The 26,106-nt window shown below is 47.4% G+C and overlaps 1 protein-coding gene across 1 annotated transcript in view; it reads left to right on the top strand.

Annotated features, from left to right (window-relative positions):
- LOC137526048 (uncharacterized) overlaps positions 1–26,106 on the top strand; it is a 75,961-nt gene that overhangs the window by 30,615 nt on the left and 19,240 nt on the right. The window contains exons 4-6 of the mRNA XM_068247260.1: positions 6,325–6,342; positions 14,505–14,542; positions 14,665–14,712. Coding sequence (XP_068103361.1) covers positions 6,325–6,342; positions 14,505–14,542; positions 14,665–14,712 — 104 coding nt within the window. The remainder of the gene's footprint in view (positions 1–6,324; positions 6,343–14,504; positions 14,543–14,664; positions 14,713–26,106) is intronic.

Genomic DNA, 26,106 nt, shown 5'->3' with positions numbered 1-26,106 from the left:
CTGTGAGGGTTGTTGTCCTGGACAACATGGGCGGTATTGAGTGGGTTCTCTTGGGTGCTCCCCTGTGGCCTGTACGTGAACCGTCAGGGGAAACACCTCTTCCCTTGCCCCTCCCTCTTTCACCGGATTTCTTCCTCATTTCACTTATCCTTAAAGTACACGCTGACTGGCAGCAGTACAGTGGCAGTACAGAAATGCTATACAGTGGTGGGTGAGCGGTGTACCACTTTTGTCAGCAGCGACACAGAGCACAATGCTATACAGTGGCGGGTGAGCGGTGTACTACTGTTCCCAGCAGACACAGAGTGGAAGTAAACACAATGCTATATAGTGTGGCTGAGCCGTGTACACAGAGTGGCATTAAACACAATGCTATATAGTCTGCTATATAGTCACCCTGAACAGGGTGATGTTCTGCAGAACCCGAACAGTGGCAAACACTGTTCGCCCAACACTACTGGGAGGGAACGCAGATTTTAGTACCTAAACACACGATACAACATGTTTTCCGGGGTCAGACTCTGAGGCACATACAGATGGTCCCGATCATCATCCTCATCATACAACTCTTCTCCTGAGTCTGACCCACCCACCACCTCTGCCACCCCAACATCCCCAGACACAGACCCCTCATCGTCCTCAACATTAACTTGGGATGCTGGCCTGAGCCAGACCTCCTCCTCCACATCAGGCCCCATCATCTCCTCAATGGCAGCCCTCATTAATCGCTCTGGCGCCGGACCGATGGACACAACGTTCTCCTCCGGGGAGGGCTGCTGCTGACCACTGGCTGCTGGGGTGGATGTTATAGCTTGCGTGGGGCGTTGGCTGTTGCTGTTGTTGGGAGTGCTGCTCACAGCGGAGGTCTCTGGGGAACTCATGTTGAGCTCATATAGTGGTTGACGGTGAGTGGAGTATTACTGATCCCAGCAATATACACACTGACTGGCAGAGTACGCAATGCTATATAGTGTGGCTGAGCGGTGTACACAGAGTGGCAGTAAACACAATGCCATATAGTCTGGCTGAGCGAGCGGTGTACTACTGTTCCCAGCAGAATCAGAGTGGCAGTAAACAATGGTATATAGTCTGGCTGAGCAGTGTACACAGAGTGTCAGTAAACAATGGTATATAGTCTGGCTGAGCGGTGTACACAGAGTGTCAGTAAACAATGGTATATAGTCTGGCTGAGCGGTGTACACAGAGTGTCAGTAAACAATGGTATATAGTCTGGCTGAGCGGTGTACACAGAGTGTCAGTAAACAATGGTATATAGTCTGGCTGAGCGGTGTACACAGAGCGTCAGTAAACAATGGTATATAGTCTGGCTGAGCGGTGTACACAGAGTGTCAGTAAACAATGGTGTATATAGTCTGGCTGAGCGGTGTACACAGAGTGTCAGTAAACAATGCAATATAGTCTGGCTGAGAGGTGTACACAGAGTGTCAGTAAACAATGGTATATAGTCTGGCTGAGCGGTGTACACAGAGTGTCAGTAAACAATGGTATATAGTCTGGCTGAGCGGTGTACACAGAGTGTCAGTAAACAATGGTATATAGTCTGGCTGAGCGGTGTGCACAGAGTGTCAGTAAACAATGGTATATAGTCTGGCTGAGCGGTGTACACAGAGTGTCAGTAAACAATGGTATATAGTCTGGCTGAGCGGTGTACACAGAGTGTCAGTAAACAATGGTATATAGTCTGGCTGAGCGGTGTACACAGAGTGTCAGTAAACAATGGTATATAGTCTGGCTGAGCGGTGTACACAGAGTGGCAGTAAACACAATGCTATATATAGCGTGGCTGAGCGAGGTGCACAGTGGCAGTACACACAATGCTATATTAGTCAGGCTAAGCCGTGTACACAGAGTGTCAGAAAACACAATGCTATATATAGCGTGGCTGAGCGAGGTGCACAGTGGCAGTACACACAATGCTATATATAGCGTGGCTGAGCGAGGTGCACAGTGGCAGTACACACAATGCTATATTAGTCAGGCTAAGCCGTGTACACAGAGTGTCAGAAAACACAATGCTATATATATAGCGTGGCTGAGCGAGGTGCACAGTGGCAGTACACACAATGCTATATATAGCGTGGCTGAGCGAGGTTTACAGTGGCAGTACACACAATGCTATATATAGCGTGGCTGAGCGAGGTGCACAGTGGCAGTACACACAATGCTATATATAGCGTGGCTGAGCGAGGTGCACAGTGGCAGTACACACAATGCTATATTAGTCAGGCTAAGCCGTGTACACAGAGTGTCAGAAAACACAATGCTATATATATAGCGTGGCTAAGCGAGGTGCACAGTGGCAGTACACACAATGCTATATATAGCGTGGCTGAGCGAGGTGCACAGTGGCAGTACACACAATGCTATATATAGCGTGGCTGAGCGAGGTGCACAGTGGCAGTACACACAATGCTATATTAGTCAGGCTAAGCCGTGTACACAGAGTGTCAGAAAACACAATGCTATATATATAGCGTGGCTGAGCGAGGTACACAGTGGCAGTAAACAATGCTATATATAGTGTGGCTGAGCGAGCGGTGTACTACTGTTCCCAGCAGCGACACACAATGACTGGGGGGGACCCTGGCTAGCGTGGCTGGAGAGCGAACTACCCTGCCTGCCTACCCAAAGCTAAACCCACAGACAAATGGCGGAGATATGACGTGGTTCGGGTATTTATTTACCCGAACCACGTGACCGTTCGGCCAATCAGAGCGCTTTCGGGCCCGAACCACGTGACCCGTTCGGCCAATCACAGCGCTAGCCGAACGTTCGGGGAACGTTCGGCCATGCGCTCTTAGTTCGGCCATGTGGCCGAACGGTTTGGCCGAGCACCGTCAGGTGTTCGGCCGAACTCGAACATCACCCGAACAGGGTGATGTTCTGCAGAACCCGAACAGTGGCGAACACTGTTCGCCCAACACTAGTTGGAGTGTTATTTTGCTGGTAACTCCCAAGAAATGTCATCAGGGTAATATAAAGCCTATGGCAAACACTGATATTGCACCCCTCCCCCAGTCAGAGCCCCCTTCCCCTTGCATACATGTGTTATGGTTGCCTGTGTTTTGGGCTGGGGATATTGCTGAAGTTACTTTTATGGCAATATCTCTTCTTATTCCCTTTCTGTCCTCTTTTCTAACACTAAGCCAAATGCGCCCGACATACATAAATTAAGTAGCCATGTTCCCCATACAACAGAATGAATCTGATCTGAGGTCTGACTGAGTGACAGGGAGGTACATGGGCAGGCATGGTGGCATAGCACATGAGTATGCATGGGGGCGCAGCATAGGGGTAGGCGTGGTGGCACAGCACAAGGGCAGACATGGCGGTGCAGCACAGGAGCAGGCATGGGGTGCAGCATAGGAGCAGGCATGGGGTGCAGCACAAGGGCAGGCATGGGGTGCAGCACAGGAGCAGGCATGGGGTGCAGCATAGGGGTAGGCGTGGTGGCACAGCACAAGGGCAGGCATGGCGGAGCAGCACAGGAGCAGGCATGGGGTGCAGCATAGGAGCAGGCATGGGGTGCAGCACAAGGGCAGGCATGGGGTGCAGCACAGGAGCAGGCATGGGGTGCAGCACAGGGGTAGGCGTGGTGGCACAGCACAAGGGCAGGCATGGCGGTGCAGCACAGGAGCAGGCATGGGGTGCAGCACAGGAGCAGGCATGGGGTGCAGCACAGGGGTAGGCATGGGGTGCAGCACAGGGGCGGGCATGGGGTGCAGCACAGGAGCAGGCGTAGTGGCACAGCACAAGGGCAGGCATGGCGGTGCAGCACAGGAGCAGGCATGGGGTGCAGCATAGGGGTAGGCGTGGTGGCACAGCACAAGGGCAGGCATGGCGGTGCAGCACAGGAGCAGGCATGGGGTGCAGCACAGGAGCAGGCATGGGGTGCAGCACAGGGGTAGGCGTGGTGGCACAGCACAAGGGCAGGCATGGCGGTGCAGCACAGGAGCAGGCATGGGGTGCAGCACAGGAGCAGGCATGGGGTGCAGCACAGGGGTAGGCGTGGTGGCACAGCACAAGGGCAGGCATGGCGGTGCAGCACAGGAGCAGGCATGGGGTGCAGCACAGGAGCAGGCACGGCCGGCCTTAGGTTTCACAGTGCCCTGAGCATAATCAGATTTTGGTGCCCCCCCATTCATCCTCTTTCCGATACCCCCCTTGACTGTATATAGGCCCCTCCCCTATAGTGCATATAGGCAAATACCCACTTTAGTGTATATAGGCAGATTCCCCCCCCCCCTCTTTTAGTGTATATAGACAGATCCCCCCACCTTTAGTGTATCTAGGCATATCCCTCCTTTAGTGTATCTAGGCAGATCCCCCTTTAGTGTATATAGGCAGAGAATCCCCTTTGTAGTGTATATAGACAGACCCCCCCCCCCCTTAGTGTATATAGGCAGATCCCTCCTTTAGTATATATAGGCAGATGATCCCCTTTGTAGTGTATATAGGCAGATAAATAGTGACGACAAGCAGAACCCCTTTTAGTGTATATGGGCACCCTGACCCCCCCCCCCCCCAACCAACCCCACTTCCCCATCCGGGATGCAGTTGGGAAACCTTACTTTTCTGCTTGTCTTCTTATAGTGCTGTGCAGTGTAGCTGGGGGCAGAAGATGGCCAGGAGTCAGGAGTGACAAGTCCCTCTCCGATTAGAAGTATGCAGCTCCGTAGCAGCCTGCATCCCCCACTGAAGCAGGCTGTGCCATCCAATCAGACATCGCATGTGAGCAAGGGGCGGCGCTACTGGCTCACACACACTCCGCAAGAGGCAGCAGCAGGTTCCTGGAATCTTTGCCCCCATCACACCCAGCGGCACCAGGGGGAAGAACTACCACTCGCAGCAGCCACAGATGGACCCGGAGCACCGCAGCCAGGTAGAAATGCGGCCAGAGCCAGTTGAATGCACGTGCGCCCCCCTGGAAGCCGCTCCAGTCGCTCAGGTCAAAGGCCGGCCATGGGAGCAGGCATGGGGGTGCAGCACGGGGGCAGGCATGGGGCGCAGCGCAGGAGCACCCCTCTAGATACGCCTCTGAATATCATGTCATAAGAAACTTTTACGCAGTGAACTTTTTATCTTCTAGGACTACATATGGCCCCTTATTTGTTACTCTCTTCAGTTATCTTTCCTTATAGTTGAGATGATAAAAAGTAAGGTGAGTTTACTCATGAGTTAAGTTTCGTGAATACGCCCCATAGCCACACAATGATCAGCAGATCTTGGTTTTCCTGTGTACAGCCCTGGAAACCTGTGCTTAGCAGGGTAACTACAGGGGAGCAGCCCTGCGACCACATGGGGCCCCAGAGCTGTAAGGGGGCCCCAACTACTAGTTCACTCCCTGCTATACAGGTGTCCATCCTTCAGATCAGGTGTTTTTGTAGCTAAACTTGTGGGTGTGAAGGTCATGATGTCCACACCTCATGATGGGCCCCCAGGGTCACCAATAGTGATGATCATAATCAGCTAATTATGCAAATGTTGTGTACATTTTCGCAATTATGCCAATACATAATTACGATTTGTAAATTCAATTGATGTCGTATAGTCTTTTGTAATTTCGCATAAAATTTGGCGTAATTTCCGTGTAATGTCATGCCGACTTTAGCAGTGAATAGCAAAGACCCCATACATGCTATTGACACCAAAATTGCTACATATGTTAAGGAGAATAGTGGGTACAAGTCAAAAATGAATTTTCCAAAAAGGCCTTTTGTATTTTTTTTTAAAATGCAGAGAAAAAATGGTTTTTAAACAATTACGGTTTAAAAAACTATCTTTCTTTGCATTTTTCAAATCGATTTCCTCAAAAACTACAAGGTCTTTTTGAAAAATAATTGTTTTGACTAGTAACCACTATTCTCCTAAACATACATAGGTTGGTAGCAATAGAATGTATGGGCGCTTTGCTATTAACCGCAAAAGTTGGCACAAACATATGCGAAATAAAGCAAACATTATGTGAAAAATTACGTGAAATTAGAAAAATATTACTATTACATACAACATTAATTACAGTTTTAATGCATTACATTTACAATTACGAATTTTGATGCAAAATTTTGCACATGCAAAATTTCGGCTCACCACTGGTCACCAAGGAGAGGCAAGAGAAAGAGTGTGAACGCTGGAGGCCCAAGCAAAGGTTTGCAGGGGCCACATGATGTTTAGTTATGCCCCTGCATGGGGTGACTCTTATTACTTACAAGCTGAGGTTACACAATAAGTATAATTTATGTATTTAAATAGGCAATGTTTTTTTTAAGTTTTAAAGTTTTTTTATTTCTCATTTTATTTCAGTTTGTCCTCCTCCTAAAGGTAAGATTTCCTCTTTGTGTATTAGCTAGGATCTTACTTGTGATATAATGCAGTGTGCTAGCAGCTTAGCTGGTAAGCTCTTTTAAGAGCTTTCTCCCCGCCATGGAGTCAAGTCCATGAGGATTAAATTAAAGGGGAACTGAAGTAAGAGGTATACGGAGGCTGCCATATTTATTTCCTTTTAATCAATACCAGTTGCAGCCTTGCTGGTCTATTTATCTGCAGTAGTATCTGAATAACACCAGAAACAAGCATGCAGCTAATCTTGTCAGATCTGACTTTAACACTAGATTTACCAGGGCTGCGCAAATTTGCGTTAATTCACTGGAGCTCACACCTAGTATCACCCCTGCTGAGTTTTTTAACATGCTATCAACTCCATTGTTCTCTTTCTTTTGTTCTGAAAACAAGCACATTTCCATTTGTTTACTTGAACTAAATCACCTTGGGTCTAAGTTACTATTTGCCCACCTCCCATCCCCCACAACCAGAGAATTCTGTCCTTTGAAACCTCTAAAAGCTCTTCCCAATGTAATGCTATAGTTTTTTTTTACAAAACCTCATTGCCCCAGTGTGCACAGACACTCACTGCTGCCTGGTAAATGCTTGTTGCTGCCTAATAACTGATCACTGCTGCCTGGTATCTGCTTGCTGATGCCTGGCAACTGCTCGCTGCTGCCTGGTAACTGAGCACTGCAGCCTGGTAAATGCTTATTCCTGCCTGGTAACTGCTCACTGCTGCCTGGTAACTGCTCACTGCTGCCTGGTAATTGCTTGTTGCTGCCTGGTAACTGCTCGCTGCTGCCTGGTAACTGCTCGCTGCTGCCTGGTAACTGCTCGCTGCTGCCTGGTAACTGCTCGCTGCTGCCTGGTAACTGCTCGCTGCTGCCTGGTAACTGCTCGCTGCTGCCTGGTAACTGCTCGCTGCTGCCTGGTAACTGATCACTGCTGCCTGGTAACTGCTCACTGCTGCCTGGTAACTGCTCACTGCTGCCTGGTAACTGCTCCCTGCTGCCTGGTAACTGCTCACTGCTGCCTGGTAAATGCTCGTTGCTGCCTAATAACTGATCACTGCTGCCTGGTAACTGCTCACTGCTGCCTGGTAACTGCTCACTGCTGCCTGGTAACTGCTCACTGCTGCCTGGTAACTGCTCACTGCTGCCTGGTAACTGCTCACTGCTGCCTGGTAACTGCTCGCTGCTGCCTGGTAACTGCTCGCTGCTGCCTGGTAACTGCTCGCTGCTGCCTGGTAACTGCTCGCTGCTGCCTGGTAACTGCTCGCTGCTGCCTGGTAACTGCTCGCTGCTGCCTGGTAACTGCTCGCTGCTGCCTGGTAACTGCTCGCTGCTGCCTGGTAACTGCTCGCTGCTGCCTGGTAAATGCTCGCTGCTGCCTGGTAAATGCTCGCTGCTGCCTGGTAAATGCTCGCTGCTGCCTGGTAACTGCTCGCTGCTGCCTGGTAACTGCTCGCTGCTGCCTGGTAACTGCTCACTGCTGCCTGGTAACTGCTCACTGCTGCCTGGTAACTGCTCACTGCTGCCTGGTAACTGCTCACTGCTGCCTGGTAACTGCTCGCTGCTGCCTGGTAAATGCTCGCTGCTGCCTGGTAACTGCTCGCTGCTGCCTGGTAACTGCTCGCTGCTGCCTGGTAACTGCTCGCTGCTGCCTAATAACTGATCGCTGCTGCCTAATAACTGATCGCTGCTGCCTGGTAACTGCTCGCTGCTGCCTGGTAACTGCTCGCTGCTGCCTGGTAACTGCTCGCTGCTGCCTGGTAACTGCTCGCTGCTGCCTGGTAACTGCTCACTGCTGCCTGGTAACTGCTCACTGCTGCCTGGTAACTGCTCACTGCTGCCTGGTAAATGCTCACTGCTGCCCCTGGTAACTGCTCGCTGCTGCCTAATAACTGCTCACTGCTGCCTGGTAACTGCTCACTGCTGCCTGGTAACTGCTCACTGCTGCCTGGTAAATGCTCACTGCTGCCTGGTAAATGCTCGCTGCTGCCTGGTAAATGCTCGCTGCTGCCTGGTAACTGCTCGCTGCTGCCTGGTAACTGCTCGCTGCTGCCTGGTAACTGCTCGCTGCTGCCTAATAACTGATCGCTGCTGCCTAATAACTGATCGCTGCTGCCTGGTAACTGCTCGCTGCTGCCTGGTAACTGCTCGCTGCTGCCTGGTAACTGCTCGCTGCTGCCTGGTAACTGCTCGCTGCTGCCTGGTAACTGCTCGCTGCTGCCTGGTAACAGCTCAGACACAGTGCACAGACACATAGGATAACATTAGCAGCAGATTTAAAAACTCAAAACGCTCAGAAAAACTCCTCTGGTGTGCACCAGGCCTATGAGTACAAGGTAATGCATAGTCAGTCACTGGATGAGAGTCTGCTAAGGTTTCTCATTGCCATAATACATATGATATTTATATAAACCCACGACGGACAATTTCTTTACTTCACTGTCACTGTCGCACAGACTGATGCAGCGCAAAACAATGCTGTTGGGCACGGTGAATAAAGTCCGGTGTGAACTTCCTCCGCTTGCAAAAGACACTGCACAGCAAGAGGTATTATTATTATTTATTGTATTTATAAAGCGCCAACATATTACGCAGCGCTGGACACTAATTTAGGTTACAGACAATATTTAGGGGTGACATACAGCAATAAGACAATACAGGAATACATGCAAACCAGATCACTCAGCACAGTATGAGTTGACTTGTCATCAAATCGAAGGTGTTGCATAATTGAAATTAATCTATTTCGGGGCATTGTCTCTTTGATTACTGGCACCCCAGTTAGGTAGTGAGTAACAGCAGGGACCCCTGTTAGGTAGTGAGTGACAGCAGGGACCCCCATTTGATAGTGAGTGACAGGGACCCCAGGTTAGATAGTGAGTGACAGGGACCCCCGTTAGGTAGTGAGTGACAGGCGCCCCTCACCTCGCAGCCAGCAGCGACCTGACCAGTTAGAGTGGGCGCCGGGCGCAAATATGCAGAAGTGATGTCACTTCCGCATATCAGCGGTGTCCGCTAGGGCCCCCCAAAATAGCGCTAGCGATGCCACTGAGCACTGGTGTAAAATTCTATTAAAATTCTGTGCAGTTTCTAGGCTAAAATGCACCCAGGGCGAGGGTGTAAAAATTGCGCCCCCCCAAAGCAAGGTATGGGTGCCCGCAGTATAGGTTAGCCAGGTCTAGTTGCACTCAGTATAGATTCCCCCAGTATAGGTAGCCCAGAATAGGTACCCCAATCGCTACTCACTCGCCGACAGTCTCCTCTCTGCATAGACGCTGATATACACGCTGCTTCCTGTGTGTGTATCAGCGTCTACTCTGTGCAGAGAGGAGACTGGCGGCGAGAGAGCAGCGATTGGAACCAGGGAGGTGAGTCGTTTTGTATAGCGCTTCCCTGCCCATTGCTTTGCAGTCCGAGGGGGGAGCACGGAGGGCGGCCTGGGAGAGGAAGGGAGGGAGAGGTCGGGCTGCCCTCCCCGCGGCTGCAGCTCCCCCCTTCTTCACAGCGCCCCCCCTCCCAACAGCGCTCAGGGCGCCTGCACGGCCCTAGAAACGGCCATGGTAAAATTATACACACATTCACATACCTTCATGTGGTTATAGTCTGTTATCGTGTTGGGTTTCCTCTTTATGCCGTCACTGATCGTCACGTCTTGGTGCATGGAACTTAGAACACACACAGTCTTGTTTTTTTAGGTGCATAAATTGTCAAGGAGACACTGCCACTTCTAAGCACTGAAGTGGAGAATACCTCTCGCTGTGCAGTGTCGTTTGCAAGCTGAGGAAGTTCACGCCGGACTTTATTCACCGTGCCCAATAGCATTGTTTTGCGCCGCAGCAGTCTGTGCGACAGTGACAGTGAAGTAAAGAAATTGTCCGTCGTGACATTTCTCCCATCATCCAAAAATGGCTCCATCAGATTCATGACCACGTTCTCTGCCAGCCTCTCTCCCTCCGACAGGACAGCATCACACCTTTTGGCCACCTCTACAGCATTCATATGTTGTGAAAAGCCAGCCTAATTGCATTACAGTATCTGCCATACTGCCATCAATGCCATGGCAATGGAATGCCTCAGTCTGTCATCATTTGTCATGTCAATGGAACACTGCCAAAAGTGCCAATTGCCCTCTGATTGCATTTTGCTGCATGAATCGGCAACAGAGTTCTGTGTCTGTGTGGGTTTCCTCCGGGCACTCCGGTTTCCTCCCACATCCCAAAAACATACAGATAAGTTAATTGGCTTCCCCATAAAATTGGCCCTAGATGACGATACATACACTACATGATACATACATAGACATACTGTATGATTATGACAGGGACTAGATTTTGAGCCCCTCTGAGGGACAGTTAGTGACGAGACAATATACTCTGTACAGTGCTGCGTAATATGATACGGCAGGCATGTCTGAAGGTTTCCATCCAAGTCTCACACAGCTACTTTGTGTAAACAAATGTGCAAGGCCTTAGGTAATGGGTGGTTTGCACAACAATAGATTGAAGATAATCAACCCTGAAGACCTGTGAACATCTCAGCAGGAGTGAATAACACCTCTACCCTTGCAACAGAAAGTAGAAAACTCGGTAATTCTAGTGTTAAAGTCTGAAACACCTGATCTGCTGCATGCTTGTTCAGGGGCTAATAGTATTAGAGACAGAGGATCAGCAGGGCTGCCAGGCAACTGGTATTGATTAAAAGGAAATTAATATGGCAGCCTCCGTATACCTCTTACTTCAGTTCCCCTTTAAGCACAAAACAATTGTCGGACTTCCCTCTCTCTATGTGTGTGCTGCAGCTCCAGACTTGCAAATTGTCATAGTATGTGCAAATGATGTATAAGCTTTGATACCTGGATTAAAACACATGTTGTGAACTGCTGGTCTGTTTGTTTCTCTGTGTGAATTGTAACCTCTTTGAAGAGTTTGAGTCTGCAGTCTGTTGATAAGGTGACCTTGCATGGATTTATAGCATCCATGTTCTCACTGTTCTCACAGCTCACTTTAATAGGAACTCCTGTATGATTGAAAGAAAGAAAGAACCTGGCTAGCACTTAGCTACACACTCCATAATTTTATTATAACACATAGGCCCATATGTAATTCACTTTTTCACCTGAGTTTTCTCCTAGGAGATAATTTTTCATCTTCAATTTTAAATAACTTTCCAGCACTTTTCATCTAAAAAAGTACCATAAAGTAGGTGAGTAAGTACTATCAAAATTATTTTGAGTATTTTCTTGCTTTCTGGTGGCTTAAAAGGCATTTTATTGACAAGTTTAAAAAATCTTGCCTAGGAGAAACTATGGAGAAAAAGTGAATTGCATATGGGCCATATAGTCATTTCTCGTTATGCTGCTGAGTACGTCTCACCAACTAAGCATCCTCTAATTAGTGCCACTATTTATGGTTGTGTAGTGACCCCTAGGGATTCCTGGCCTTTAATTAAGATCTAGTTACATCACTTGATATGAATGCATTACAGAAACATCTGGTAATCCACTTCTACCACCAGACAAAATGCCAATCATCTCTATTTTCTCATGTCCACTGTTACCAGTTATTCACTCTATCCAATGTCAAAATGGCCATTCCCCTCCACTCTCTCTAGCCTGTTTTGTTACCAGTAAAACACATCCCCATCTGACCTTGTCCTTCCAATTAGGAACTATTATCCTGATAATGGGAAGTTATGTCAAAAAGAAGGGACCTTATATCCATTCTCCTGGGTACAACTCGACTTGCGTAATTTTTTCACCAACTCAGCACCTAATAGATGTATACTTAGTATACTGGGCTTCATCAGCACCTTCTTATGTCAGGTTTTAGGTTGCCTCATTTATTTACCCCCCATTGTTCAGTCTGCTTTGTGTTTGCTCCCCGCAGATAATTTTAATTTCACAATCACAACCATCATTTTTACTGACTAAGGCCTGGAACCCACTGAAAACCGCAAACGCAAAACGCAACCGCTAGCGTTTTGTCTGAGCGGTTTGCAAGCGGATTCATGCGCGTTTTTGGTCGTGTTTTGCAACATTGTATTTTTTTCCCCAGCGGGTGCCTAGCGTTTTGCGTTTTTATCCTGATTGGTACTGTGAATTATTTTTCATTTTGTTACAGTGTGCTGAACCGCAAAACGCTAGCAAAACCGCTCAGTTTAGGTTTTGCTGAGCATTTCCGCTAGCGGTTCAATACTTTACATTGAAGCGCTAACGCTCCCAAAATGCTGCACGTCCTGCGTTTGCGTTTCTGAGAAACTCAAACGCTCCTGTGGAAGTTGCCCCATTCATTAACATTAGCCCAGCGTTTTGGCAAACTGCTAGCGTATCGCAGCGCTGCCAAAACGCTGCCAAAAGCGCTCCTGTGGGTTCCAGCCCTTAGGGCCCGTTCACACTGCACGCATTTCCAGCCGCGATTTGGAAACGCGTGCAGGAGGCCGACACGCATGACATCAGACAGTGCATAGAGTGCACTGTCTGATGTTCACACTGCATGCGTTCCGGACCTGTGCGGTCCGGGAACGCATGCTGCACGCAGATTTTGTAAAAACGCGCGGCTGTCCCATTCACTTTTCAGTGATGGGATCAACCACGCAACGCACACAAACGCGGACGGCGTGCGTTCGTACGCGTTGCGGTCCGCACACGTTTCCGCACGCCTGGCCATCCGCATTTGTGATCTGAACGGGCCCTAAAACTTTGTGTTGCTTCATCTCTCTCTTTGCTCCTCTTCTGGTGCTCCTCTATGTCAGGCTCTTTATTTGCTGCCAATTACCTGGATGATCCATTTCAAACTCTTAACTCAACCCTACAAAGCTCTCCAAAATATCTCTGTCCCGTACATCTCCTCTCTAGTCTCCAGAGAGAAACCCAACCACAATCTTCACTTTGCGCACAACCTCCTTCTGCCCACTTCTAGAATCACCTCCTCAAATTCACGTATACAAAATGTCTTGCTCCTCCTCTGAAATTCTCTTCCAAAACACATACATCACTCTCCAACGTTTGAGCGCTCTCTTAAAATTCACTTTTTCAGACAAACATAAATTCTAACTTAGGTCCTCCTTCAACCTCTAGCCTAGTTGCAGTGGCATAGCTAGAGATCATGGGGCCCCATAAGAAAACTTTCATGGGGCCCTCAGATGGAGGCACACTCAAAGACATGCCACCTGCCCCCACCCTAGGGATATGAGTTATTTGGGCAATCTACGTCCTAATACAACCTACACTGCATATAGTCCATGGGCACTAAGACAAAGTCAGACGGTAAATGATCACAAGAAAGTTATAAGTGAATTCATCAATTACTATTTGGCTCCCTCTCCTCCAGGGCCCCATAGCAGCTGCTAAGACTGCTATGGCTATTGCTACGCCCCTGCCTAGTTGAGCTCCAAACAAAATATAACCTAAAAATACACTGCCTCTAAATAAACGCGTAATATATAACCCCACCTCTTGTTTATTCCTTTAGATTGTAAGCTGACAAGAGTAGGGTTCACTTCCATTTGTTTCTTGAAAAGTTGCTATACATTGTATCTATCATGCAACATTTTTCACTGTAATTACTATAATCAGGGCCGGTTTAAGGGGCCCTGTGACAAACTAGCATTGGGACCCCCCTGTGCAAAGTCCCCCCGGCCATTACCCCTCTGCTCCCAGGAGCCCAGCAAGTGAAATTGCAGCAATAATTACCTATCAGTCTCGGCGAATGGACACTCATAGGCATGCTGTCTCCCTTCCACTCTATGACCCGGTGCATATTTACACATGACGCGCCGGGTCATAGAGAAGGAGGGAGACATTGTGTCTCAAAATGCGGCCACTGCCAGCTTACCCCCTGAGACTGATAGGTAATTATTGGTGCTATTATACTTGCAGGGACCCGGGGAGCAATCAGCATGTAGCAGGGTTGGCAGTGCCGGGGGCCCCAGCAGAGGTCGGGGCCCCGGAGCAATTGCCCCCCTTTGCCTCTATGGCCCTGACTATAATGTCTAACAATTTTGTACTATGCACCAATCTCTGCACTTTGTGTACTGTTATCACGTCTGTATTTTTATGTACCCCATATTTGCACTTACTCTGTACATCGCCACATGCTGGCACTTTATAAATCAGTAATAATAATGACTTAACACTGCTATTGTTTTCAGTAATAGACCTTGTGGACATAAAAGACATAGAAGCTAAGGTAAGAATTTTGTGAGTGTTTTTTTTTTCAGCGATGTTCATGTATGCAAATGATTGAGTAGCATATGCAAGTGCAGATGCACATTGGTTGGTTGATTAATTGATTTATTTTAATTTTTAAAGGAGGACGATCCGCTAAGAAATAACACTGATTTAGAAGAAGGCATACAGGTGAGTGGATGATTTAGATACAGTAACTCTCCTACAATGATAAAATAACAATAATGAATATTTACTTTCAGTGATGCTCATCCGGATTCCGGGTACCCGAACTACCCAGATTACCCGAACTTTTTCAGCTATCAGACTTCGGATTTGGATTCCGGATAGCTGGCTAAATCCAAAATCTGGATCCGGGTGAATCCGGATTCACATGCAATATTCGAATAGCAATCCGGATACCTAGTTTGGGTATACGAACCTGGGTAGCATAACACACTGAGCCAATCAGAGGGCTCTATGACGTCATTGAGCCAATCAGAGGGCTCCCAGCCGAAGCCCTAGCAACCAATCACAGAGGGGAACCCTGGTCAGCCCCTCCTGTAGGAGCCATGATGAGAAAATCATCCTTGCTGTGATTGCTCACTGAGAGACATCTCTAGTGGTGTTAGCTAAGCAAGTGCGGTATACTGTGATAAAACCTAGTGTTTTTGCACATAAACACCTGTACTATACCACTATTTTATTGTTTTTTTAGTTAGCTAGCTTGTGTAATTTTGGGATTTCAGGCAGTGACAGTCCCTCTGTGCTGCAGCAGCTGCTAGTTAGGTCCTGTGTGTGTGCAGGCCAGGCCTGCTATTAGCCTTAGCTACAGTATAGGTCAGGGAATAGGATTACTGTGTTATTGTGTAGTTAGTACTGCAGTGCTAGTTAGTTGTTAGAGTAGTACTGTGTTAGCTTACTACAGAATCAGATTACTGCAGTGCTGCTGTGCTGAGCAGCAGTGTCAGTGTGACAGATAGACAGTTAGTGTGCACTGTCTTCTACTCTGCTGTCTGTCACTCCATGCTGATTTTCTTGAAAGTTCAACCCCGATTTTAACAAAGTACAAGTACCCTACATCATCTGATGACATCATCATCACATATAAGTTGTACTATGTCTGCTGGCACTGGCAGCCGGGGGAGGGGCAGCAAGGACAAGGGTAGAGACAGCAACATTGCTGCCACCGTCAGCAGTTCTGCCGCGTCAGTGTCCATTCCGCCGCAAGCCACTGGCCATCCAGCTGTTAGGGGTAGTCATGCTGCAGAGGCGCAGCAGCGTGTAGCGGCCATTTTCCAGCTGATGGTGGCTGAGCAAGCCACCCCCAGCTCTACAACAGAGGCCTCCACCCCCACAGCATGCCTGTTCGCAGGAGCAGCAGCAGCCGCCCAGCTGTTCCTGGGGACTCGGTTATCACGTCGACCCCAGCGGGCAGCCTACCCTCAGTGAGCGTGCTTTTCAATCCAGGCACCACGATCACAATAAGCAGGGCTGTTAACAGCAGCGAGCCACAGGCCACTGCTGCTGCTACCACCTAGATTTAACCTAAAACACAATTGCTGTGTAATTAATTATTTTGAGGTGTCTGGGCTAAAAACTGTGATGTCCCATTTGTGCGTTGGACTTTGGACACAATGTGGACACAACCGCTGTCTCTAACCCCCTGATGTTAATTTACAGTCTTTTTTTTTGTTTTTTTGTATTATAACTTCTTACATAAACAATTACTGTTTTTCTTAAAAAAAAAAAAAAACATGATGCTTAAAGACGTTTTGGAGGCAATTTAAAGGCCACTTCCGATTTTCAATCTGGATATCCAGATTTACCCTGATAATGGGTTTGGATATCCAAATCTATGCGGATTGCGGAACGGTTCAAATTCAGATATCCAAATTTATCCAGATAGTTTACTATCCGAATCCGAATCAACCCGGATAATAAAAAGGGGTATCGGAGCAACACTATTTACTATCTCATGCTTAAAGGACACCCGGGTGAAAATAAACTAATGAGATTAACAATTGTATCTATCTTCTGTCTCCTAAAAATGTCTTTTTAAGATGTTCCACAGTTTTATTTTAGTCTTTTAAGTTTTTACTGTTTTATTGTTTTTGCTCAATTGCACATTCATTGAAGTATGCCAGGGCTAAAATATAAACTATTGACCCTTTTTATCTCTTTCCAGATCTCAGAAGCCATTTTTTGCTTGCAAAGTGTTTTATAGTTGCAATTTCTTATCAGTGAGAATCGCACAGTTGTCTGGCCCAGTCCTGACTCAGACAGAAACTGCCACTTACATACCTGATATTTAACTCTTTCAGGCAGAGAACGAAAAAAAGGAACACAGCTTAGTTATTTGTGTGCTAGGCACTGTACATACACATGTCTATCTCATCATGTCACATGTCACCTCGGGTATCCCTCAAGGGGAACCTGAAGTGAGAGGGATTAAACAATACCAGTTGACTGGCTGTCCTGTGGATCTTTCTGGCTTCGGTAGTGTCTAAATCCCACAGATGAAACACAGGGCCAGTTGAAGCTCCAATGGGGCCCAAGGGCAATAGTAGCTTGGGGTGCCCCGACATCCCCCCCCCCCTGTTGCTGGACCCCCAACCCCCTCGGGTCTCCCTCTGACTTGTGCTACTTGGGAAATTACATGGGTGAAAATTATGGGTCTCAACCCAATATTCTGTTGTCCAATATTTAGAGGCAATCATCACTGCAAATAAGCAATACCTGTTGCTCTGTGGTGAGATGTTTGCACTTGTCATCAGGCAGTTTGGCCCACTGTTCCTGATTGTGTAAGGTTTGGATAGCGCTTCTCCAGATTGCCTGTTTCCCTGAGACGGAGCTTTCTGATACTGGCCAGTGTTTTTTTTGTACTCAAAACTCCTGCGTGTCGTGAGATTTCATTTACCCTTGCAAAGACTCATTGGATCCTGTACCCGGTACAGCAAAGTAGCCTAATCAGGACTCCACCACCTTTTATAGTAGACTAGCATATGTATGCCCATTGGGCATTTGCAGAGGTTGTAGGATAGATTACAGTGAGTGAGATTAAAATAGACCCACTGGCAGTGCTTCTCTAAGTGCTTGCGATTTTTAGAGCTCTTGCTAATGTAACGCTATGGGAGATTTTAAGAAAATGACATCCCTCAAACAGGACCAGCTGTTCCATAGAGCCAAAGAGGGCAATTGCCACAGCCTGTGGGGGGCTCTCAAAATACCCTTCCTCCCCTCCAGCTATGGTGACCCATGACAGTGGGGATGCTGTGTGTTTACTCTGTTTAGGAAAGGAGGAGGTGCATAACGGGAACCCCAAAAATTCTTTTTAGGGAACATACGATCTGTATGATGGACACCTAATGGTGTTGTGTGATTGGAGGGGGGAGGGATTGGATAGGGCCTGGCAGCCAGCTCAAGGCCCCCAGGAGTGATTTGGTTGGAAGTGGGCAGCCGGGGCTGTCCCCAAATTACTTTTGCCCCAGGGCCTAATTATCATTCTAACCAGCTCTGCCCGAAAATGGGATAATCACACCTATAGCATTACATTAGCCTTAGCTTTTCAAATCACTAAAGGTGGGTACACACATCAGATAAAAGTCTTTGGAAAATGAAAGATCACAGACCAATTTTACCCCCTTCCATGTAGTATGAGAGCCATACCTAGACAGTCTATTCTATGGAGCTGAACTCCCCATCAGATAAAAAAACTTTGCAAGATGCTGCACACAAAGATGCTGTACACCTGCAACAGATCAGTATCTGCAAAAGATCCATTTCTGCAAAATGCATTCATAGTCTATGAGATCTGCAGATCCTCATACACACATTGTTTAACGGACAATCATCTGCCGATCAGACCCACCAGGGTGGATCTTTTGGATCTGCAGATAATTGTCTGATCTGCAGATGAATGTTTGTTAAACAAGGTGTGTATGAGATCTGCAGATATCATAGACTATAGGTGCGTACACACATGCGACTATAGTCGTTTGTAACGATCGTTCCCCGATCTTTACCAACGACGATCGTTACAAAAAACGAACCACCGACTATTAAGGCAAACGACGAACGAGCCAAATCGCTACAAAAGAAGGTTCTGTCTCGGCGGATTTCAACCAACGACGATCGTTTGCAAAAGTAGTACATCGTTGGAAACGATCGTTCGTACTAGGCTTGACATGCGCATTTCACTATTTCTCCATGGAACTTCTCATTTTTATGCGCAGGCGCAATAGTTGCTTTCTGTGATGTAACGTTCGTTCTAACGATCAGATCGTTACACACATTTTAAAACTACCTTTACTTAAGTCGTTCTTTCATCAATTAAAAGTTCGTTCGTCGTTCTTAACGAACGATCGTTGTCGCATGTGTGTACGTAGCACATGAATGCATTTTGCAGGAACGGATCTTTTGCAGGAACAGATCTTTTGCAGATACTGATCTGTTGCATGTGTACAGCATCTGTGTGTGCAGCATCTTGCAAATATTTTTATCTGATAGGGAGTTCAGCTCCATAGAAAAGACTGTGTAGAGTATGGCTCTCATACTACATGGAAGGGGGTAAAATTGGTCTGTGATCTTTCATTTTCCAAAGACTTTTCTCTGATGTGTGTACCCACCTTATGGCTTAGAAAAGCACTGCTAGCAGATATCAGGCCTCAGGCTACATTCACAGTGACTGGAAAATATTGGATCCGCACTCACTGTGTAAACTGCAAATACTTTATTAGAACAGCTCCAACATACAGGCATGACAAAATGGCTTGAGATCTTACCCGTTTCACACTATGGAGTCCTTAATCATGGCTGGAGAGTAACAGCTCATACATTTTTATATTTGCATATTAATTAGCAGACAGAAAGAGGCGGAGCATTACGCCCCTACCCAAAATCAATTACTGATGTGAAATTGCCTGAGCCCCAAAGTTGCCACTAAAGGAGTTACACAAACCATATTGCATGCAAAATTGCTCGCTGAATGACCTCAAAAGTGAACTGCTTGCAAAATCGTTTGCAAGCAAAATAATTCACTGAGCAACTTCAGAGTTGCTAAAAACTTTTCTGCAGTACTGCAAAAAAAATTTGCATGACTTGCTTGCAAGCAGAGTTGCTTGCAAATTTTTGGAAAAGTCATTTTTTGCATCGAATATAGGCTTATGTTTTCATGTTTTCATGCTTTTAAAAAAAAACTGTATTTTTACTGCAAAAACGCAAACAATGATATTTCACTGCAAAAAATTGTGAAAAGCACGACAACACAAAAAGATATTTTTTTACTGTGAAAAATTGCAAAAATAAATGAACCCTCCATGAACCTTCAATCCACCACCGAACAGCACCGTAAGGGCTCTTTCACAGTTGGACGTTGGAGGGGACGTTAGATGGCAAAGCGTGCCCCTAACACAACACATGGTGGTGGTAAAAGTTGGATGCTAAATAGAGCCGCGTTATGCGGCTCTTGGTGCGCCGTTTTCGTTTGAGCTAGAACGAAAACGGCGCATGCGTCAAATAAAAAAAAAAAATGACTGCGCATGTGCCCTGATCCAGATAAGTATATTGCCTCTTCACTATTTTTTCACCAGTGTAGTATGCGGTATCATAGTCACGGTCTTACCTTTGAATGTTTCAACTTCACAGGTTCTTGCTTTGCACATTTTGGTTGATCGTATTGCATCATATTATCTTTATTGCATCATATTGATGGTATTAATTGTTTGTATTCACTTTGGTTATTATAACACCTGTCACTAGATACATTTACCACTATATGCACTTTTTGTAGCCATATACAGAACTTGGGTTCAAACCCTGTAGGTAGCTCTTTCCTGAGCACCTCGGGGTGATTTTCACTATTTACTATTGCTCATTATTGGGTGCTCAATACTTATGTAATATTTCTATACTATTTTTTGATGCTACAGGCGGTATGATTGTTTTAATTGTTTTTAATGGTTCTATAGTGATGTCATATCATTGTTAAATACATTTTGCATATAATGCGAATACTATATATGTGTGGTGCTGTTTCTCAAAGGGCCTAGTACTCTTTTTCTCTACAATTGGTTCAATTTTGGTCCTAGCACACACATCTGATAGTGTTGCTGAGATACTGCTATTAAACGCACAGCATGCAGCACTTTCTAATAACACACTAATGCTACATGTGCACTGTGAATGTCGCACAGACTTAGTATTGCTGTGAATTAGTCATTTTCTAACTTACGACTTTAACATTGCACTGTGAAAGAGGCCTAAGTGTGCTGGCTGTCGGGCTGACCTAGCTGTCACTTCTCCCTTAGTTCTCTTGCCGGTCATAGGTTGTTATAGGTGCGCTTTAGTATTAGGTAGCAAGAGGTGGCCAGAGCTAAGCTCTCTATTAAATAGCTAGAGGTGACCCCACCCAAGTATTAGGTAATTAGAGGGGCACTTGGAGAGGGGAATGAGCCGCCTTTCCAACATCATGCGCCCGATGGTAGGCACATGTCTACAGTGCCTTATTGTAAATCCGGCCCTGCCAGCTGATGACATAAATGATCATCTTAGAATAACAGTTTATGTACTGTTTGATCTGGTGTGTTTGAGTATTTGAATAGGATCACACATTTCTTGTGGATGCATGAACCTTACAGTAGTGACAAGTGTTACGTCAACATCTAAACAAAGCTACCTGTCTCAGCCAGTCCATCAGCCAGTAAGCAATTATCAGCTGTTTTTTTTTACCTTATAGCCACACATGCAATAGATGCTATGGACCACTCAAAATCAAAATTCTCCAGAATTGTTTTTTTGCTTTTGTTTCCTTTTTTTATTGCATTTGTATTGCAGGGTAAAAATACTGTCCCCATTCAGTTTTTTTTTTTTTTAAAGCGACAAGTAATTTGAATTCAGTGTATTTTAATGATACAATAATAGGCTCAGTACACTAAAGGGTGCTAAATGTTAGCATGGCAGTGAAAAGCACGTGCAAACTACTTAGCACCCAAGTTTGCATGTGCAAAGCCTAAACACTCAAGTTAGCACATGCAATGCCTTTACACTTGAGTTAGCACATGCAAAGCCTTTATACTCGAGTTAGCACATGCAAAGCCTTTACACGTGATAACTGAGTTATCCCGCTTTAGTGAATCGAGCCCAAGAAGTGCAGAAGAAAATGAAAACACAATGGAATGCAGGGGAAAATTGGCTTTGCTCCTAATTAGGCTGCAACTGAAATGACTACCAACAGAGGTGTGCAGAGACCCCTAGAGGCTAAATACACACCTTGTATTCAAAACAGATGCAAACTATACACTAAACTCAGATTAAAATGGAATGCAAACTGAAATAGCACATAGATGCAGCTAGCTATAAGCAAACTTACATTTCTATACAGTAGGAGAAGGTGGCTGCATCTGCTTGACCAACTGCATGGATGAGCAGAGCCTAAATATAGGCAGGTTGCACAACTTGCATTCAAAACAGATGCAACAAAATGGAGGATGTTGGCTTAAAATTGTGGCAAAACATTTCGTGTTTTCACTCTGCTCATGTGTGCTCCCAGAGTTCAGAGGAAATTATCAGGTTCTAAGGGACCGATTAGCGGGTGATTCCCACTAATCGCCAGAGTGCTAGCGCTTTTTAATGCCCCAGCGCAATACCAAATTAATGGCAGTGATCTTACTGTCGTGATTGCCTCAGATGGGCGATTTGCGAGTAGCGGGAATCACAAAACGTGTTCCATGTTAGTGGTGCTCAGCAGAGCTCGAATATTCGAGTAGCTCGAATATTCGAGCTCTTTTTCAGCTATTCGAGCTCGGTATTCGAGCTCCGAATAGCTGCAGCTATTCGAATGGGCTATTCGAGTAAACGCGAATAGCCCATTCACTATTCGAGCTATTCGAGCAAACGGCGCTATTCGAGCTCGGGTACCGAGCTCGAATAGCGCCATAGCCCAGATTGATGTCCTTAGAGCCAATCAGAGGGATCCCAGGCCCTCTGACGGCAGCCAATCACAGAGGGGGACCCTGGCCAGCCCCTACCCTATAAATAGCGGCCGCCATGTTAGGTTTCTCCGTCCTTGCCTGAGACCTGCATAGAGAGAGAGTTGCTCCTTTGTGCTTTGGCTTAGCAAGAGCTCTATTGTGGTCATTTACCTAGCGTTTTTGCTCACATACACCTCCTATACACACCTATATTGTTGTTAGTTAGATAGACATTGTATTTTAGTTAGTAGCTTTTGTGTTACATAGACAGAGACAGCTGCTGCAGGCAAGCTTACAGCTTTAGGCCTCAGGGCCTGCCTGTGTGGGCAGCTGTTCTCTCCTGTCCTCTGTTAGTATATTTCTCTCATCTATACCAGTATTTCTGCTGTCCTTTACTACTGATTGATTCTGTATTTAGTATTGTAGTTATACTGTACTAGGACACTCACTGTCACTGTTCATAGGCTAAGGCTAAGGCTACTAGCTTCTGCGTGTGTGCACTCACTGTCTTGTACACACACACTCTATTTCCTTCTGATTACTGATTGATTATTGTAATTAGTTGTACTTACTGTTACTACGTACTTACTCTTACTGTACTAGGAGTCTAGGACACTCAGTCACTGTTCATAGGCTACCAGCTCCTGCGTGTGTGCACTCACTCACTGTCTGTGTACTGTAGTGTACACACACACTCTATTTCCTTCTGATTACTGATTGATTATTGTAATTAGTTGTACTTACTGTTACTACTTACTCTTACTGTACTAGGAGTCTAGGACACTCAGTCACTGTTCATAGGCTACTAGCTCCTGCGTGTGTGCACTCACTCACTGTCTGTGTACTGTAGTGTACACACACACTCTATTTCCTTCTGATTACTGATTGATTATTGTAATTAGTTGTACTTACTGTTACTACTTACTCTTACTGTACTATAGGAGTCTAGGACACTCAGTCACTGTTCATAGGCTACTAGCTCCTGCGTGTGTGCACTCACTGTCTGTGTACTGTACACACACACTCTATTTCCTTCTGATTACTGATTGATTATTGTAATTAGTTGTACTTACTGTTACTACTTACTCTTACTGTACTATAGGAGGCTAGGACACTCAGTCACTGTTCATAGGCTACTAGCTCCTGCGTGTGTGCACTCACTGTCTGTGTACAACACACTCTATTTCCTTCTGAAGTTCTGATTACTGATTGATTATTGTAATTAGTTGTACTTACTGTTACTACTTACTCTTACTGTACTAGGACACTCAGTCACTGTTCATAGGCTAGCTCCTGCGCGTGTTTGCGCGTGCGTGCACTCACTGTCTGTAGTGTACACACACTAAATTTACTTGTGATTACTACTGATTATTGTAACTTCTAGTTGTACTTCCTGACTGTTACTACTTACTTACTGTACTAGGGACACTCACTCAGTCACTGTTCATAGGCTAGCTCCTGCGCGTGTTTGCGCGTGCGTGCACTCACTGTCTGTAGTGTACACACACTAAATTTCCTTGTGATTACTACTGATTATTGTAACTTCTAGTTGTACTTCCTGACTGTTACTACTTACTTACTGTACTAGGGACACTCACTCAGTCACCTCACCCACCAACCCACTCCATTAAAGTACCCCACTTTTAACCCGCCCTTTTAAAAAACTTTTGTCTTTACGCCCAAAACATCGAAGATGTCTGGAAGTGGCAGCCAGCGCGGTTTGGGCAAGGGGAAGGGCAGCAAGGGAATCAGGAGGAGAGGGAGCAGCATTGTGGCAGGCCGCGGCCGCGCCACCATGCACAGTTCCGCAGCAGCAGCAGCAGCAGCAGCAGCAGCGTCAGTGGCTAACATTCCTCCCATAGCCACTGGCCGTGGACGCCTTGGGCGCCGCCCAGCAGGAGCATCTGCAACTCACGCTGCAGAGACACAGCAGCAGCAGCGTGTAGCACCTGCTCCGATTTTCCTCCAGCCGGGTAGGAAACGTCCCATTGAGGAAAAGCATGCAGACACTGTGGTGCAACTCATGACGGAGGATGAGCAGCCCGCCATCAGCTCTGCATCCGAGGCCTCCACCCTCACCACCACCACCACCACCCCTGTTCGCAGCAGCCGCCCAGCAGGGTCTGGGGAGGAGGCCAGTTCACCGTCACAAGTTGGCGACCTGTCACTCAGCAGTATTTTTACCCCAGGCACCATCAGGGTATTGTCTGCTGTTGTCGGCGATTTGGAGGAGGAGATGCTGATGGGCACTTTGGGGGATGAGGGATTGGACAGCAAGACTGTGGCGACAGTCAAGCAGCCCATCCATGCATCAGGAGAGGAGTTTGGGGGGTCATCATCCCAGCAGGACATGTTTCAGGAGGGGGAGGATGATGATGACCCGATGACAGACAGAGACTGGGTGCCACCACCTCCAGGGGATGTCGTCCTCAGCAGCTCTGAGGAGGAGGAGGAGGATGCGCTTGTGGGCCTTGCAAGGAGGTGCATCATTGCAAGCATTGGCAGCAGTAGGCAGGTCCCACAGCCTGCTGGTGTCTCAGGCTCAGCAGCAGCAGCAGCAGCAGCATCTGCCAGTACCACCACCAGCCGCACCCAAGCCCCCCCCCCAACCACCACAGGGAGACAGGCGGCAGCAGCGCTTCCATGCCGTAGGGGGATGTTTCTGTCACCAATCTGGCGATTTTTCACCATGCCCACTGTGTACAGCAAGTACGCCACTTGCAACCACTGCCAGCGGAAGTTGAGCAGAGGTGCAGACCCCTTCAAGTTCAGCACCAGCTCGCTCATCAACCACCTTGCTGCGAAACATTTCCACCAGCATGAGGAGTTCCAGAGGCTGAAGGCATCTGGTGCTGGCAGTGGCACCACACCCATCACTGCACAGCCTTCAGCTGCAGCAGCAGCAGCAACAGCAGGCACCCGCCCTCCTGCTCCTCCAGCAGCACCAGCAGGAGTGCGGAAACGCACTGCTCCTCCCCCCTCTGCAACTCCTGCCGCCGACACTGAGGCCTGTTCTGGCAGCCAGTCCTCAGTGGCCTCCTCCGCTGTGTCTGCTGATTCCCGTGCCAGCAAAAGGCCACGCCAGAGCCTTTTGAGCGAGTCCTTCCAGGGGGTGGTTAGGGCTCTGCCTCCCAGCAGCCGTCGCGTGCGGCAGCTGAACGGCTTGCTGGCACGGGCCATGTGCTCCCAACTCCTGCCGTACATGCTCATGCAGGAGGGGAGTGACATTCGTGCGCTGCTTGCTTGCGCAGCCCCAGACTGGCAGCTCCCCAGCAGACACTTCTTTGCCCGCAAGGCCATTCCTGCACTGCACCGCTTTGTGATGGCCAATGTGGAGCGAGGGCTGGAGCACGCGGTTGGTGAAAGGGTCCACGTCACCATGGACTCCTGGAGCAGCCGCTTCGGGACAGGCCGCTACCTGTCCTTCACTGTCCACTGGGTCAGCTTGGTGGAAGGGGGTGAGGATGGGAGAGCAGCAGCGGGCACAGCAGCAGCAGCAACACAGTGGGTGGTGCCACCCCGCAGGGTCAGGGGAACTGCAGCAGGTTCCTCCGATCCTCTGCCATCCTCCGGCACACCTGGCCAAACCCCCCGCCTCAACAGCAGCGTTAAGGCC

The sequence above is a fragment of the Hyperolius riggenbachi genome, chromosome 7, assembly GCF_040937935.1.
Source record: "Hyperolius riggenbachi isolate aHypRig1 chromosome 7, aHypRig1.pri, whole genome shotgun sequence".
NCBI classification, from domain to species: Eukaryota; Metazoa; Chordata; class Amphibia; order Anura; family Hyperoliidae; genus Hyperolius; species Hyperolius riggenbachi.
This window is presented reverse-complemented; position numbering and strand designations above follow the sequence as displayed.